The sequence below is a fragment of the Actinia tenebrosa genome, unplaced genomic scaffold (genome assembly GCF_029948245.1).
Source record: "Actinia tenebrosa isolate PJP-AT-01 unplaced genomic scaffold, QUT_ActTen_1.0 PGA_scaffold15__27_contigs__length_11533743, whole genome shotgun sequence".
Classification (NCBI taxonomy): domain Eukaryota; kingdom Metazoa; phylum Cnidaria; class Anthozoa; order Actiniaria; family Actiniidae; genus Actinia; species Actinia tenebrosa.
The window spans coordinates 3,745,212-3,762,493 of record NW_028292575.1 but is presented as its reverse complement, the minus strand read 5'-3'; the positions used below and the strand labels follow the sequence as shown (position 1 = coordinate 3,762,493).

General features: G+C 37.5%; 2 protein-coding genes across 2 annotated transcripts in view; both read right to left on the bottom strand.

Moving 5' to 3' along the window:
* Positions 1-1,296: 1,296 nt before the first annotated feature.
* Positions 1,297-2,550, bottom strand: LOC116292629 (transmembrane protein 69). The gene is made up of 2 exons (XM_031699979.2): positions 2,393-2,550; positions 1,297-2,282 (listed from the first exon to the last, which is right to left on the bottom strand). Exons 1-2 carry the CDS (start codon positions 2,543-2,545, stop codon positions 1,752-1,754), a joined length of 684 nt encoding a protein of 227 aa, XP_031555839.2. The 5' UTR covers positions 2,546-2,550; the 3' UTR covers positions 1,297-1,751.
* Positions 2,551-3,226: 676 nt separating this feature from the next.
* The window catches only part of LOC116292611 (receptor-type tyrosine-protein phosphatase S), a 43,882-nt gene continuing 29,826 nt past the window's right edge, over positions 3,227-17,282 (bottom strand). The window contains exons 24-39 of the mRNA XM_089030824.1: positions 16,414-16,568; positions 15,536-15,623; positions 14,947-15,017; positions 14,374-14,413; positions 13,576-13,673; positions 12,881-12,997; positions 12,562-12,722; positions 11,789-11,924; positions 11,262-11,411; positions 10,240-10,342; positions 10,084-10,148; positions 8,520-8,654; positions 7,810-7,932; positions 7,192-7,346; positions 6,560-6,695; positions 3,227-4,867 (exon numbers count right to left, since the gene is read on the bottom strand). Coding sequence (XP_088886950.1) covers positions 4,787-4,867; positions 6,560-6,695; positions 7,192-7,346; positions 7,810-7,932; positions 8,520-8,654; positions 10,084-10,148; positions 10,240-10,342; positions 11,262-11,411; positions 11,789-11,924; positions 12,562-12,722; positions 12,881-12,997; positions 13,576-13,673; positions 14,374-14,413; positions 14,947-15,017; positions 15,536-15,623; positions 16,414-16,568 — 1,814 coding nt within the window. The 3' untranslated portion in view covers positions 3,227-4,786. The remainder of the gene's footprint in view (positions 4,868-6,559; positions 6,696-7,191; positions 7,347-7,809; positions 7,933-8,519; positions 8,655-10,083; positions 10,149-10,239; positions 10,343-11,261; positions 11,412-11,788; positions 11,925-12,561; positions 12,723-12,880; positions 12,998-13,575; positions 13,674-14,373; positions 14,414-14,946; positions 15,018-15,535; positions 15,624-16,413; positions 16,569-17,282) is intronic.

Genomic DNA, 17,282 nt, shown 5'->3' with positions numbered 1-17,282 from the left:
GAGATTAATACACGTATGTAGATGATGCATGGATGGATGGATGAGTGGATGGAAACAAGCAAATGAAAGGATGAATGGATGGATGGAGGTTCCCTGATGAATTAATGAATGGATAGATTAGTGGATGGATGACTGGATGAAGGAACAAATGGACAAATGAATGAATGGATGAATAAATGAATGAATGGATGGATGGTTGGCCCCCAATGAATGAATGATCGGATGGATTGGAGCATGGAATTTATTGCTAGAATTAACAAACGAATGACACTGATAAAAAATCTTAAAAGGTAGGGCTATTACTATCAGTTTTTTTTTTTCAGTTGCAATAATGAGACACATCGCTAGTCTGCTCCTTAAATTTAAAAATGGTATTTCAGTCACATCTAAGTTTTTAGAAATAAAGCCACCATAAGAAATGAATTATTTACATTTCGACTTCCAAAACATGAAAACAGCAAAGGTCGAAGCAAAGGGGATGAACCAGAAATGGATCAAACAAGGATTGAGTTAAAAGCAGCCAGAATTAGAAAGTGATCTCAAGCACTTTCTACTTGACTAACTTGGATAAGGGAGAATTACATAGATAAGTTGAGGCATATATTGAAACAAACCATAAAAAACCACACTATAAGATGATAAAAAGATATAACTAGCTAAAAACTAGTGTGAGCTGCGTCGGTGTTTCTAATGAAACAGTAATGATGAAAAGGTAAATTATACACCGTGAAAAGATGAAAAAACTTACTGACGTTTCGGACGCTAGTCCTTCGTCGGAGTAAAAGAGAAAGAAGTGGTAGAAAGGAGTGTATATATGATAGAATAAGACAAAAGAAACCAATGAGAGCAAGGTAGGCAAGGAAACAAAAACAAACAATCAAAAGACAAAAGAAAAGGTTAGTTGAAAATAAAGCGTTCATTAATCCCGTTGGGACTAAGAGTGCCCAATAGGTGAATAAGCCGCATTTCTTTGGTCTTGCGACAATCATTGTTGCCGTTAAGCAAAGAAAGACCGAAAACAATGAAGTCAGAAAGAGAATGGTTAGCTAGATTAAAATGAGATGAGAAGTTTTTTTTTAAAGTACAAAATAATTTGAACCTCCATAAATACATTGGTTAACCAGTCAAACAAAGACCACTGAATTATAAATAATTTAGGTAGTTCTGTTTTGAAGTGAATAAACAGTACTAAATATAAGCTGGATTGATTTTTTTGGTATTTAAGCTAAAGTCAAGTCAACCAGTAAGATTCAAAATTCAAATCAAACTTTCTGAATATACTTAAATAACATCTGGCCTGAATTTACTGCAATTTTCACAAACATGTGAATTCTGTGTCTGTGAGCTGCAAGCTGAAATTGGTTTTTTTGCTGCCGCCAGTCAAAAACATGAAAAGTACCAACTGATTATTTTTGATTGATGGCAGCCAAACAAATTTCAGCGTGCAGCTTGCAAACACAGAGTTCGCATGTTTATGAACATTTCAGTAAGTCAAGGCAACTAACTCATATGATTGAATTGTAATTTTAGTGTGATGGGTTTTAAGGAGAATGAATGAAAAAAAAAACCTTATAAAGTCTACTTATATATGTGATGCTGAGTTCAGGAATCAAACCCGAGATGCCAGACAAAAAGGGGTGAGTGCAACTAAAAGATCTATTGCTATAATAACCCATAGATATTCCTTGGATCCCCACCTTCTGCAGAAACTGTATGCTCGAGCATGATAAAATGATCATATATTTCAATATCTATAGATAGAATGCTGTAGCGGTCAGAAGCATAGACGATGCAGCTAATGTTGTCAGGACCTTCCTTAATGCATGGTACCATCTAGGAAAATATGGAGTTCCCAAATCCTTTGACAATGCATATAATAGCCCTATTGCTATGGTAACCAGTCCATATTGGGGCTTTATAAGCAGGGCAGACCAGGCTACAAGTGATGGTGTCACACTGTACCCTAGAGTACCCCAGTTAGGTTTCAGTGGACTGTCCTTGGTCATTGCATATCCCCAATGTACTGCTCCAAGGAATGTTAATATACATGCACCATATGCACACTGTGCATGCATTATAGTGTCTAAGTATTCTGGTGTTATGAACGACAGACCAGCAAGACTACAGAATGGAATGGCGCCAGAAAAACCAAGCCATATTGCTGAGGTAGGACTGGATTTTAGGTCTTCAAACATCGAATCTTTAGAATTTTCACTACAATAACTTCTTGATAAGACAGAAATATAGGTTGCCCTTTGCTGGGAAGATATTAATTGTGATTTCTGTCGAAAATATTTTGAAACTAAGTAAACTCAAAGTAAACTTTTTAATTTAAAAATTTGAAACTAGGTACAAAACGAAGGATAATGCAAAAAATATCGTGTACACTTACCTTAAAGCTGGATATATTCATTAAGAAACGATCTTTATATCCTTTTCGAGGCCAATATGAGCTCAAATGAGAAGTGGAATAGAGAGGTAAAGATATTTTCTTGAAGGAGGGCAAGCTACGTCCATAGATTCCATACCTCATGATGGTCGCCATTTTGGATCTATGTCGAATAACCACAGGTAGCCCAATGGGACGTCAAGCGTCCAAAGGGAGGAAGGGGTTGTCGTAGAAGAAAAGAATGTGTTGCAAATACATCTTATGTTATTTAAAGACGTATAAGACAGAAAGAGAAAACATTTCGAGAAAGTATATAAAGTACATGTTGAGTACTTCTTTATTAGTCACACTAAACGTCTTGATATTCTAAACGTGGGAAATTAATTAACTTAGAATGAAATGGATTATCAGTATTTACTGATAAAAGCAGGCATATTATATTTGATTGAAGAAAGTTCAATTTTGACCGATTATCTCTGAAATGTAAAGCATGGGGTTGGCAGGGGTAATGAGAACACTGGGATACTAAACAATGAAAACTGAACTGGGGCAACAGATCCTAAATCGTTTATTATATACCACCTATTTATTGACGGTTTTCACGGCCGCCATGTTGGAGGAATTTAACGAAAGATTCATCATAAGTCTCTTTTGTTATATCCTCCAACATGGCCGCCGTGTCTTTTGTAATTACATTCTCTTGGGAATGATTGAAAATCACCAATGCTTGTTTCGAACTATGTTTGGGATTTTGATACAATAGCGAAAGAACAAAAAGGAAAAAAAGCCTTCTAGGAGTAAACAAAAGAAACATAAGAATGAGCATCTGGAGAAATATAGAAATAAAAATGAATTTATTTCAGAAATTCTAACAAGTATCTACATTGAATATGTATAAAAATATCTATACCCGTTATAAAAATAACAGACTACAACTTGATTTCGCGCCAATTTAATTATATGTTGTCTATAAAACTATTTTTATAGGTAATAGGACTACATGCTGTTCAATTTGGAAATGATTGAATGAAAAAATTCCGAGGACTGACAACATCGGAAGAGGCCGATAGGAGGAGTCCAATTTGGCAGTCAGAGGAATTTTTTTAATTGCAGATTAATTATTTCATCCCACCTAACTACACTAGACTGATTCCATAAGTTATAGTTTCCCTCGAAAGAATGCGAATGGAAACGATCCAAATTAATCTTTAACTTGGACAGGAAAGAGATTTTGAAAATAGTACAATAGTTGCTTTTATGGGATTATAGAGTAATGATACAATTAGATGAATATATATATAAAATAATTATACTTATAATTAATAATTAATATTAATTATAATATTAATTATAATATAATTAATAATAATAATAATTAATAATCATACATAATTAATTCTTATTAAAGTCAAACGTATAAAACTATATAAAATACTATCTTTAAAATGCAAGCTCATTATTTTTAGCATCTTTCAAAAATCCTTATTAATTAATTACAATTTGACGGCTTCGGGATCCTGTGAAAGATAGGAGATTGGGAAGGAACAAAAAATGATGATAGAGCAATTTCCCAGTCCTTCACTTTTCCTAAAAATTCCCGTAACTAGTCAAGCTGTAAAAAGTCAAAAAATATCTAATACTATAAATCTAATTTCAAGTATAAAGCTATTTACAGTGTTATAGCAAAAAAAAAAAAAAAAAACACACAGTTATTATTTAACTGTTTGTCATAACAAAAACTCTTGTTGTGTATGACCATCATTTGGAGGCAAAACACTTTTTTTTTTTCGATATTAAGTATTCTCTGTTTGCGCGTTAAGGTCTAGGGCAAACGTCGAACTTTCATGCACCGAACTTAATTACATCAAAGAATGCCGCCTCATTATCACCTGATATCCATTGTTTTTAATGAGTTCGGTGCATGGAAAGTTCGACGTTTGCCATAGGCCTAAGTTATTTAGGGTCGCCGTTTCTTATTAGCTTTCTTTGTTAATATTACCAACATGGTGCTCTGGATTTTATTTCCGCACCGGAGCGGGAGAGCCTCTGTAACCCAGGGTACCAACATGGCCACCCCGTTGGAAGTGGTTGCAAACCATTCGATAGTCAATTTTACAGTTCCGTTCAGTGACCACGAATAGAATAGTTTCATGTCGAGGTTGGAGTTACCGCGCATAGCAAAACTACAGTTTATTATGCGCGGGAACTCCAGCCTCGGCTTGGAACAATTATTCGCGTTCACTGAACGGAACTGTAAAATAGAGTGTTTAGAGGTATATTTGACATTCATGCAGAATGTGTGCATTACATGTAAATGGCCTATTATGGTGCTGACTGAGATAAGCTCATTTTTGCTTGGTCAACTGTAGATTGTTTAAGTCCTAAATACAACCTGTTTTATACTTCACTGAAGTTGGCATAATCATTGAATGAATCCAGGTAGGTTTGAACCATCATATAGCAGAACTTGTATTGCACCTGTGAAGATGAATATGACGTATTAGTACGTAAAAATAGAATATTTTTTACGTAAACGATATTGGTACCATGCATATAGGGAAATTATACATATGTTAGCCTATATATACATATAAATAAAAATTAATAAACACATAAATAATTCATGAGGAAAGCACAATAAAAATACGCATACGCCTCGCCTACGCCTCGAGTTTATACTAACGTATACAACACGGACACTCATACTGTATATATTACATAAAAGACACAGGATGTCGTAATTTTACTTCTACTACCAAGACCCTTCGTTAATTATCTTTCTCATTCAAATTCGTATTTCCTCATGACAATAGGAAGACAATCAGTGCTGATTAACTAAACAAATTGAAAGAAAGTGTGCAAGAATTCTGGTAGTCAGAGTCAACGTTTACATCCTATTGAGCCTTTCACTTTGTATCTAAATATGGGAACTCCGTGATTAAACCACTGAATCTAAAAGGACATATTTGGATTTTGAGCTGAGGGATTACCCCTGTTAATTGTATAAAGAATGCTTAAAAGAAGAGCAGTATAAGAAAATTCGTGTGAACCAAATGAATCGACTATTACATATCAAGGATTCCTGTGTCATTCTTATTGAATACCGTTGAAACAGTCGTCAGTGCACTACATAATATGCCTCTTTTATTTGGGCGTAATTTATAATGTTTTCCCAATACAGACCAAGTGTCATTCCCTTGAGTATTATTTATTTCTTAACCGTTGTGCATTAGAAGACAAATGAATATAAGGGAACAACTAAAATTATTTTAATTTTTTGGGGGAGTGACACGTGGTCTGGAATGGGTAAATATTGTACTTAGACGAATGAGGTCAATACGCCCCTTTGCAGCTCAGTAGTCACGTGCTGATTAATTCACTGAGAGCAAATGAATGAACATTTTGATTCCCATGGGTGAAATATACTGGTGAGCAAACAAAATTTCTACAACCTGTTTCGAGAGATCGTAATAAAACTGCATTTTGTGATACACTGGATACACATCTTTTCGTTCAATTCTTTACAAGTAGCTAAAAAGTATCACCAATTTATAAGAAGATAAAAAACATTTTGCTCACCAGTATAGATACGTGACCGTTAGCAGCAAAGGGCCTATTGGCTGATGATCTGCAACCCATTTGGAACCAACTACCCTAAGCCTAAAAGAGACTTCACTGCCACTACTTAATCTGATACAAACCCACAATTGGTGGGTTGCAAGCATTCCCAAGAGAGTCAAGAGATAAAAGAATGGCGGCCATTGTGGTGCCGTTAACAATGGATGCTAATAACAAATATTTTGTTAAATGGCACCAGCGCTCCCCAGAGAGGCCGCGATGACGTAACTTGCAATCAAAGAATACTAACTCTCGTTGTTAGAGCAGTATCCGTATTACTTTGAAAAGCTTAGTGCCATAAGCGTTCCGTGTTGTGACCGCGATGATTTGTATAATTTTAATTGGCTGATTTTTTTTTTGAGCAATGTTATTGAACTAACCGTTCCGTGACTGTATCCGCGCCGTTTTTATGCCGTGTTTCGAGTAATTGATTGGATGGAGAGTAAATTCTCAAGCAATTCTCAAATAGTCTGGCGAATCGCTTGCCGTGTCATTACCCCGTATTCCTGAAGTTAGCTTTTCACAGTCATACGAAAACCGTCGTATACTTACCAGTGTTTTGACGGCATTGGGCCTTCCAAGGCGAAGGACCTTAATTGCTTGGAAAACATCGATAACTTGCTCTGTTTTCACTCTCTCCAGTAAAGAGTACACGGCGGCAAAGGTACCACTTCTTCCAACCCCGTCACTAAACGAAAAATAATCATTTAAGTGAATACAAATGTCTTAATCGATTCACCTTTTGCGAGCTAGCAGTCACGTGATATAAAACGTGTTGGATTGTGTCATGGTCACCAAGAATTTCGGACAGTTGTTCTTGGATTTCCGTACGAATGTGATGACTTTTACAGCTTTTTCTCAATCACACGTGCCCTCTAGCGATATTTTCTGTCGCGACGAAGAAGCTTTTGGTGGACGTCAATCAACGCGTTTCCATGACATTCTATAGGCACGTGCCCTTATGCTTTGCGTTTTCCTAGAATGTTATGGAAACGCCTTGTGATTGACGTCCATCAAAATCTTCTTCGTCTCGACAGAAACAATCGCTAGAGGGCGCGTGTGACTGAGAATGGCTGTAAACAAATTATTTTCTCGGTTTGTTTAGTTAGCTCTTTAAATACGAGCAAAATATTATTTCTCTAACTTGATTGAAGCTTTCCCTACTGCTGTTTAGAAAATCTTACCTGCACTGTACTGCAATGGGCGTGTTGCCACTTTGTTGCTGTGACCTTTGCACTATCGTCACCATATCAAGGACACTTTGAGAACTCTCTGGTATACCTTGATTGGGCCACTTTGTATGCTGCACGTGAATGAAGTTATGGGGCGCTTGTGGTTCCTATTGAAACAGTAAATTTGTTATTAAACGTAAGGTGAAACCAGGTATCATTCTACGACGTAACTTGGCAAACGACGTGGGAATGCGCTCCTTTTTATGGACTTTGAGCAATCGCAGCTACAGAGATATTTATAGGTCAACTTAAGTCATAAAAAAAGTTCCTCAAACTAAAGAACTTCAGTAGTAAATTTAATGCTTGTGCAATTATTCTGGGTTGCATAGACACAGCGACGATTCTTTTTAAGTTTTAAAACAGTAAAGTAAGTTAGCACGTGATTGCTGTAAGTCTCTGATTTTAAATTCCGTTAAGATTCATTTGTCACCAACCAATGTATGCATATGATATTACATACACCTAGAGGATTTGGCAAAATCACATGGAAAGCTTTAAAAACATTGCTAACCCCTCTACCCATGTGCTAATAAATGAAAGCCCCTTTTGGTCAAGTAATGACCGACTTACCATTGGATGTACCAGTTTACATTTCTTGATCACTAGCGGTCCCTTGGTTTCAATATCTGTTATCTCGATACTAATACGGTTATAGGACTGTTTGCCTTCAGATGGCAAATATGGAGTGAAGATCTGAAAAGAGATGAACATTCCTTGGTTTAGGAGAGCTAATGGGCACAATCATTTACAAAAACATCGACAGGAGCACGCATACATAGTTTTTACCCAATACAAGAACTCAGGTTCAATGAATCTTTGAAAAATGTCTAAATTCGAGTGCGTGGTATTCCGGTTAACCATTCGTAGGGTTGACTTTTGTGAACATCAGACAAAGTGAACAAAACGGGATAGCAATTTTTCCCAGATAAAGCACTTAACAAGCTTGAATGCTGAGTGCCTACATATTTTTGACTAGCCTAGGGTGCAGACCTTTTCAGATTTCCAAATTACCACTGTTTTTCTTGATTCCAGACTCATTTACTCAGGGTTAGCCTCGTATCAGTATTTAAATATTCACAAATACCAACAATAAAGTAAAGAATGCACAACTTCAGCATTAAAAACACTTTGAAATTCCACGGACCTTCACTGGAATGCATGAATATTCTGCACAAAGTCGAAGCTAACCCTGAGCAACAGAGAACTTGAAACTGGAGCATTGCACATAAGTATGTCCAAAATTCTCCCCTCCCCAGGTTCGCATGTGCAATAGTCTTTACCTCGTCTTCTTCTTGCAAGATATTGAGCATCAAAACTGAACCAATCTTGTACTGAAAGACCATATGCCAGAAATCATAGATGGTGTTTTCCAAAGGTGCTTGGGTCATGATGAACGCGTTACGCTCTCGATACGCCTGGAGACGAAGATTACACAAAACAAGTTATATTTCAAAACCGACAATGAGGACTGGACGGGATGCGCCTTGGACTGGAACTAATAGCGCAGCGCGCTGATTCTAAAAATAGCTTAAAGATTCGGACAAACATTGCATTCTGTTTAACCGCTACGAGGATTATACGAACCGATTTTATTATTTTTACTTAAAGCTACAATAATAACCTATGTAAACTAAGATCAACTGCGATCGGCTGTGAAAATTATCTACTAAAAGTAAACTTGTAAGTTTGTTTGTCCGAATTTCGCCTTTGTCTTCGATTTTATGAAGTCACGGCTGCGCTGCGCTATTGCTCGGACTTGAAATCCCGTCCAGTCCAATATTGGAGGCTTTGAAATGACTACTCATGCTCATTAATTATTCGACTTGGAGTAACTGGAACAAAATTAATTCAGTCCTAGGACTGAATTAATTTTGTTCCAGTTACTCCAGACTGAATGCATTCCTTTCACAGGAGTTTACCAGGTTTCAAGTAACATCATGTGACCCAAAAATAGCCCATTGATTGGCTGATTTACTCATGTATTATTAATGAGCATGAGAAATTTTAATAATAACCTTGATTTACCGTGGTCAACGAGCTTAGCTAAAAGCTACTTTACAGCAATGCCACATGCCATTGGATCATTATAAATTACACCATTCGGGAGTCAGGGGGAATTAATAGGTGGAATACATCTCATGCCATGGAATTAAAGAGGGCAAAAGACGTATGGTCGCTACATATCTTCTAACAAAGTCAACAAACATGAGGGCTATATAAGAATAGCATTTGGTACGTTTCTCGAAATATCAAAACCACTGGATTTCTTAAACCTAGAGACAGCTGGCATTTGTTGGGTCAAATTCTGGGACCGTTTGCCAACACTGAATTTTTGACTGTGAATTTTGATGTTGGATGATGTTGGATGATTTTGATGGGCTCGTTTGTGATACCGTGTTTTTACAACACAACAACATACCAACATTCTGCGAAAATATGTTGGCTAAATATCGGGCTTTTTGTCAGGATTCATAGGGCGTTTTTTTTTAATGTACGAAAACATGAATCACACAAATATGAAGTTATAAGACTTGGGCGGGTATAGTATGTAAAGCCAGACCTAAAGTAAATGAGACAATAGACCCGTTTCGAATTCCAAATTACCGCTGTGTTTCTCGATTACAGACTCGTTTGCACAGGGTTAGCCTCGACTTTGTGTAGAATACTCAGGTGTTCCAGTCAAGGTCCGTCGAGTTTCAAAGTGTTTGTATTGTTGAAGTTGTGCATTCTTTACTTTACTGTTGGTATTTGTGAATATTTAAACACTGATACGAGGCTAGCAAATGAGTCTGTAATCAAGGAACACAGCGGTAATTTGGAATTCGAAACTGTTCTATTACTTACATTGGCAAAGGAGGCGTTGATATAATTTTGTTTTTCGTTCGACAAAAGTACCCGCGCACAGTCCACTGAAATTAGAAAACAAATAGTCATGTATAACAGGAATTATAACCAACCACCGATATAGTTTCCTTTGCAGTTTCAGTTGCTAATATTTACATGGTATAACATCAGGATATCTGTTTCTTGCCATGTTTTCTTCTCTTTGTCCAATTTCGCTTGATTCCTCAGTAAGGAGTGCTGGAGATATGTGATTAAGACGCTGGACAAGAAAAAAAAAAAAGTAGCATTGTGAATGCTTGTGCCAAGGTTTATGTCAATGTTAGACGTCAAATGTTAAATTTTAGATTCATCAAACAAACGTTTGTGAAAAGCCACAGGACTAAGCCACCGAAAGACCAACTAGCTAACCAAACAACCATCTCCTCCACCAATTTATTCAATCAACTAACAAACCAACCCCTCCACCAATAGACCCTTTTCGAATTCCAAATTACCGCTGTGTTGATTACAGACTCGTTTACTCAGGCTTAGCCTCGAATCAGTGTCTAATTAATTGCAAATACCAACGGTAGAGTAAAGAATGCACAACTTCAACATTACGAACACTTTGAAACTTGACGACCCTTGTCTGGAACACGTGAATATTCTTCACACATTCGAGGCTAAGCCTGAGTAAATGAGTCTGTAATCAAGAAACACAGCGGTAATTTGGAACTCGAAAAGGGTCTATTTATTCAATCAACTAACAAACCAACCACTCCACTATTTTTAAATCAAATAATCGACCGACCGATCAAACGACTGAGCAATAGATCGATACATAAGGGGAACATACAGATAGTTCCATTTCCGTTCGTTCATTTGACCCCTGATTGAAGAATTCCTCCACCTTTCCATAATCTAATCTAGCACGTTTAACACTTCAGGGAGAATGGCTTAATGCATAACAGGTTTTGCAACCCAATTAAGAAGGCAGCTATAGATCGAATAAAAATTTGGAAGTGTATTTTTGTGGAGAAAGGAAAAACAGGGGAACCCGGAGGAAAAACCCTCGAAGCCAAGGCGAGAACCAACAAAACAACTCTACTCATATAAGCCTCGAACCCGGTTCGCATTGCTGAGAGGTGGCGCATTAGCAACGCATGCCGACCCGTACATTTAACAGTCATTGTCCATACCTTAAATTCCACTTCGTAGCCAATCATTTGGTCTTTGGGTCTTGGTTTGGATAACTTGCCCATCACGATGTTCAGATTCATGACAGGTACTTCTGTGTTACCGCAGGTCAAAGCTTCGAGGACAGCATAGTGCACGAAGGCATATTGTTCCTGTGATTACAAGATGAATGGAAAGTACCTAAGTCAAGAGTACAAAGGAAGCATCCCTTGGAACCTTTTCGACGAAACTCATTCTCATTCACCGAATCAAAATGGCGACCACTTTGAACAGCTATTGTTATTGACTGACTAGCCTCGTGTTCATGTGGAAACATAAAACCGTTTTTATATATATGAGAGGCTAGTAAGTCCAGTTCAAAAGTTATTCAAATTATTCGGTGAATTCAAAGAGAAAATATCTAGTCGTCTGTCTGTCTGTTTTCTCTCTTTTTTTTTTTTTAATTACTTTTTGTTTTATTGGCTTGCCGTTTTTTTTTGTCTGCTTTTTTATGCAAATCCTTCCTTCCATATCTGGCATCTAGCCTCACCTCGGTCTGGACCATTGTAATACGGTTATTCCTCATCATTTGGACAAAGTTAAAAATATCGATAGTCTTGTCCTTTCTTGTTCGCTCCAGCATCGCGTCCACAGCAATAAAGGCCCCTGTGCGACCAACACCAGCACTGAAAACGGGAAAAACATGAGATTTAATGAATTCAAAACGGGGGGAAATAAAGGAGAATTAAATAGAAGAACTCAGGATCTAAAAATATACATTGGCATCACTAGTACTTTCTGGTATTGGAGAAGCTACCAATGCAACTGCTATTAGGTTTTTTGTGTGCTGGCAATTAACGCTAAGATTTTTTGTTGTCAATTTTAATAAAAGAAACAGCAGCATCACGTGTTTTTGGGGGAGCATGTGACGCCATAGCAACTACGTTTGGTTGTCATTGACATAAAGTTTGAACTTGTTTTTTTTTTCATGTCAACCAACATGGCAGCCATTATTTTGTCCTCGTTCATGTGACGTCATGTTACTTGACTTGACTTGACAAAAGATTTGGTCTTGGTGTCTTTTGTCAACAAACATGGCGGTCACTTCATTTGACCTTTTATTCTCATGGGAAAGGATGCACGCTACCAATAATGCAAAAAAAAAAAAAAAAATAGCGGCAAAAATGTCGCACGCTGCACAGAAAGTTGTCATAATTCTTGTCTGCAGTAGCATATTGAAGTCGCACCACTGTCATAGAATGTCACAAAATAGCCACGTGCTTCCTCTCCCTTTAGGAATTTACTCTTATACGACCTATATACCTGCAATGTACCAACAGTGGTCCCTCTCCTCCAACAGAAGCATAGTTTGCACGGACTTTTCGTCTGAACCCAAGCACCGAAGTAGCATGCTGTGGCACTCCCTTGTCAGGCCAGGCAGTGTACTGGAAATGGTTAACCTGGATTTTTCCCTCTTCGCCTCTCTATGAAAAAAAAAAAAACTCTGTAAAATTGATCTTGAAATTTGTCAAAAGAAATGCTATAATGATAGGTCTGGTAGCAACATAATTTGTATATTGCAATTTTAGTGCCACTATTCTAAATATAAATAGTAAGAGCGATGTTTGACTGATCAACTTACCTTAGACACGAAGAATACCCTGACGACATAGTCAGCAAGTACATCAGATCGATGGAGAATGACTGTCATTGGACCATATGTGTCTTTACTATCAGGCCAGTATTGATGACACTTGACCTGACGGAGAGAAATATATATGTATATAAATATGATAAATATCAAGCTTACATCCAGATTTTTATGGACCGCTAAAATGCTTAAGAACCTACAAGAGTCCAAGTCAGTCTTTCAGTCAGATTTTATAACTTGGATAAAATCCCTTTGACTAGAATTCAGAGAAAATGTTACGAATTCCACCCACTTTAGTAGGGTGGCAAAAATGGGACATACAGCAAGAAAAAAGAATTGCTAAAAATAAGAAACGAGTTGCTGCATGCATGATAGAAGGGTTGATGGAACGTTCTTTACAAATTTGCAGTAACTCGCGTCTAATTTGCAGCAACTCGTCTGAAATGCAGCGACTCGTTTCTTATTTGAAGCAACTCGTCTTTCATTTGCAGCAACTTGTTTCTTATTTAATCTGCAGCAACTCGTCCAAAATGCAGTGACTCTGTCTTCCCTGTGGATGAAGTGGCTTCACTGACAATCTTTTAGATGAAATCCCTAATGAACAGAACCCTCAAAATAAATTATTTACACTTCCGGTTGACAACGCCGTAAAAGATTTTGCTAATCGTAAGTCCCATAATACGAACCCTGCCTGCTTCCATCAGATTGGTCAACATAACAACAGTCTTGACTTTTTCTTGCCACACCATGAGCCAGAAATCTGACACTGTTGTTGGAATCGGGCCTATGATAAAAAGGGTCACGTATAATGGGGGAATGGAGTAAAGTAGAGTGCAGCGTATTGTAGTGGAGAAAGGTGAGGAGCCGTGCAGTAAAAGACGGAGGGAAGGATTTGCAGACGTTAATGTTCCCTGCTAGCAGAGTCTCTCTTCTCTTTCTCTCTCTTCTTTCAGGCGGGGAGGAAGGAGACTCTGCCGATGTAGAGCGTTTCCTTTGATACACCGCCGTCCACGATTGTGGACGAACAAAACCAGTTTTAAAACCGGTTTTTAACCGATTACATGTAGTGCGCATGAGCAAATGTAAGACACCGTGGCGCCAAACATTGTTTGACGAGAGCGGCTGTCAAAATCATGACAGCGTTGCTAAGTTACGCCAAGCATGCGCGACAGAAATAACGTCCTACATCGGCAGAGTCTATTTTTCTCTCTCAACCAAAACAAAAGGAAAATAGGCTCTGCTAGCAGGGAAACGTTAATGTAGTAAGGAAAATTTAAAATAGAAGACGATTGGGATGGAGTTGAGAGTTAGGATCAGTTATGTGATGAGGAAATGAAGTGAAGAACAGTGAAGTACAGTAGAGAAGGGTGGAATGTTGTACAAGACAGTGTGGTAGAAATGAGTTGCAGCAAGGGACGTAGAGAAGGTGGGATGGTTTGGAGTGAAGTGTAATGGAGTTCTTTACGACATGTTGGCAAATTTACCTTGTGAAGCAATGTAAGTTCTTGGGGTTCCATCAAATCCCTATCACGAAATTTGCAATTCTTCGTTAATAACGCATACTACTTGGCCAACTGACAGTAGTGAATAGGTCATTTACTACCACTACCAGACTCCCTTGCAAACTTTTTTGTCCAGTTAATTAGCACTAATTGTCTTACTGTTGTCATGAGAATATACAAATTTGAATACGAAAGAAAATTCACGAAGCATTTTGGTTGTGGTAGTAAAATGACTCCATCATGCAATGGGTCCATTGGAGCTTTCTTTGAGAATGAAAGCATTTTTATACTTACATACTAATTCTCAGTTAATTATTATTTCATATTCAAATAACATTCCAAATGCATGAAGTGCTAATATAGATTTCAATTTTTGTAGATGGCTTGTAAGACGAGGTCTGCACTGATTGATTAATGCCACTCAACTCTGCTTGTGGTCGGAGACAGTTTCTTCTTCAATGTAGGATAACTGGCTATGCATAAAACTATCTATATCCGATAATATATTAACTTTGTACAACAATATACAATTGCATGTTTGGCCTGTATACTTACATGTATGTAGGAAGCATTAATGTAGTCTGAACCATCCTCTGAATCTTGTAAAATAATACGCGAGTGGTCATCTAAAATGGAAGACAACCTAGATTTTAGTGTACGTCACCTTAAAAAGCATTTTGTTCTTTGGAATTCGAGAAGCATGTGCCCTTAAGGATCGAAATGCTTTGGCTGAGAATCAACAAAACATAATATAATTTTTTCAGTATTCGTCGTCATGACACTATCCTGCACTTTGAACTAAAACTAGTTTTTGAGTTTTTTATATATTTTGAGTTGTGACGTATTCCCGGGTCTCCCTGCTCACAAAAGCGGCTAATGTAAAGTCAAACGAAAAATGTTCTCAATGGTTTATCGTCAAGAAAAACTTTATAGAATTGCTTTTCGTTTAAGACCCATACGACTGACGTCACACTTTATGTCTTCAATGCATCTGGGAATGTCATTAATCAAATATCGCTATATTTATCAGTACTTGCCTCTGGCAGCAGATGATTGGTCATCGCTTACATCCTATCATCCTTTAGTCATCAAAATATTTTATATAAATAACTATTAATTTATATTCATTCAGAAATTTTCTTACATGATATAATGTTGGCATATCTGTTCTTAGGTTTGTTTATTGGTGTTCTTGCATTGTCCCAAGGATATTGTTGACCATTTGATAAAGTCTACAAAGAAAACAAGATCATTATGAAATACTAAGCTTTTAGGACAAATGTTGCATAAATGCGGAAACCTCAAGACCCAAATTCGGTCTCAAAATCCAATGCATCGATAAGTGACTTTTTCAAAATCCATAATACCCTTAATAATGTGAAGTCATATTTATTTATTTGATATCTTAACACAGCCTGACAACATACTCGAGGTCCCAACAAGCATAATAAAGGAACAAAGGCGCTGGCTAAACGAGGAAACATGTTTCCTTAAATGTTTCCAAAGGTGGCAAAACTGACAGAGGAAACATCGGGAAACATGTTTACTCAACATCGGTTAGCTCATTCGCCCTTTCTTGTTTACAACTGTCACCTCCTCGTCCGCCATCTTGTTTTGACAAGATAGAGCGAGCGTCCCTAAGTAACGAACTTTCAGAATATTGAGTTTCGTGGCTAAACAATGAAACATCGGGAAACATTGTTCCCATGCGTCTTGGAAGCATGAAATGTTTCTGCCGCACAGCAGAAACACTTTTGCGTCTTGGAAGCAAAATTTGTTGAGTGCACGCAGCAATGTTTCGCATGTGGCTAAACTTATAAACATAGTGCGCATCAGGGAAACATAGTGCGCGCGGTAAACATGTTTCTGGAAACGTTTCTTCTTTTAGCCAGGTTATTGAAATACACAGTACATTCGCAAAATATATCACGGTTAAAGTAAGTAAGAAAGGTACAGTACAGCTAGGAGTTACTTAGGTCATACCAGAGACATTAACTTAGTAACTGGACAAACTAATGCTACCTTGAATTCCTCCTTGAAGGAATGGTCTCCTGATTTCTTTTCAGTGACGAAGTGAGGGAACTTGTTGATAGGGATAGGTTGATGTCGTACAGTCTCGGCATTACTGTACAGATCTGCATCTTCGTCATGTAATGCGCCGTTAGTACTCCCACCACCTGGATAAAAAGCCACTGATAGTGAGTACTTGACGTTCAGCAAAATGATATGTTTGCAACAGTCTAGAGTTTTATAAACGTGCGGTAATACGAGCAGCAAAATCGTGCAATTCGTCGCGCAACATTGTTGCGTTGCAAGTCGGAGAGTGACTGTTGGTCGTATTACCAACCCGTAAAACAAAAAACAAAAAAATGTTTGCGCGAGTTTGTTCCAAAAGTAGAAGCTAGCTCTTTCTACTTTCTGCAATAAAGAACATTTGTTGTGCGCGTGGTAATACGAGCCACATTCGCTCTGCAACTTGCAACGCAATGAGGTTACGCGACAAGTTGCACGATTGTGTTACTCGTATTACCGCGCATTTAAATTATTAAAACTAGACTCCTCTCTGGTTCGTGACACAAAACGGCTGGATAAGAAACTCATGCAGCTAATTCCAGCTGATCTGAGAGAAAATATTAGCCAATCAGAATCGAGAAAATTTAGGTGTCACTTTTCTTCTTGAAATTATGGATTTCCAGGCCATCAAATGAAAATAAAAGCGTTGCTTATAACAGGTTTGTAACAATGACACAATAACTAATGAGTTACAGTAAAGCCCGGGAGTAGGTTTTTTTAGCCTCAAATTTGTCATTTATACCCCCTTAAACAAGAACCTACTTAGCCTACAAAATGAAAACCAGGTTCTTATTTTCAAAAATCATCATTTAGTGATG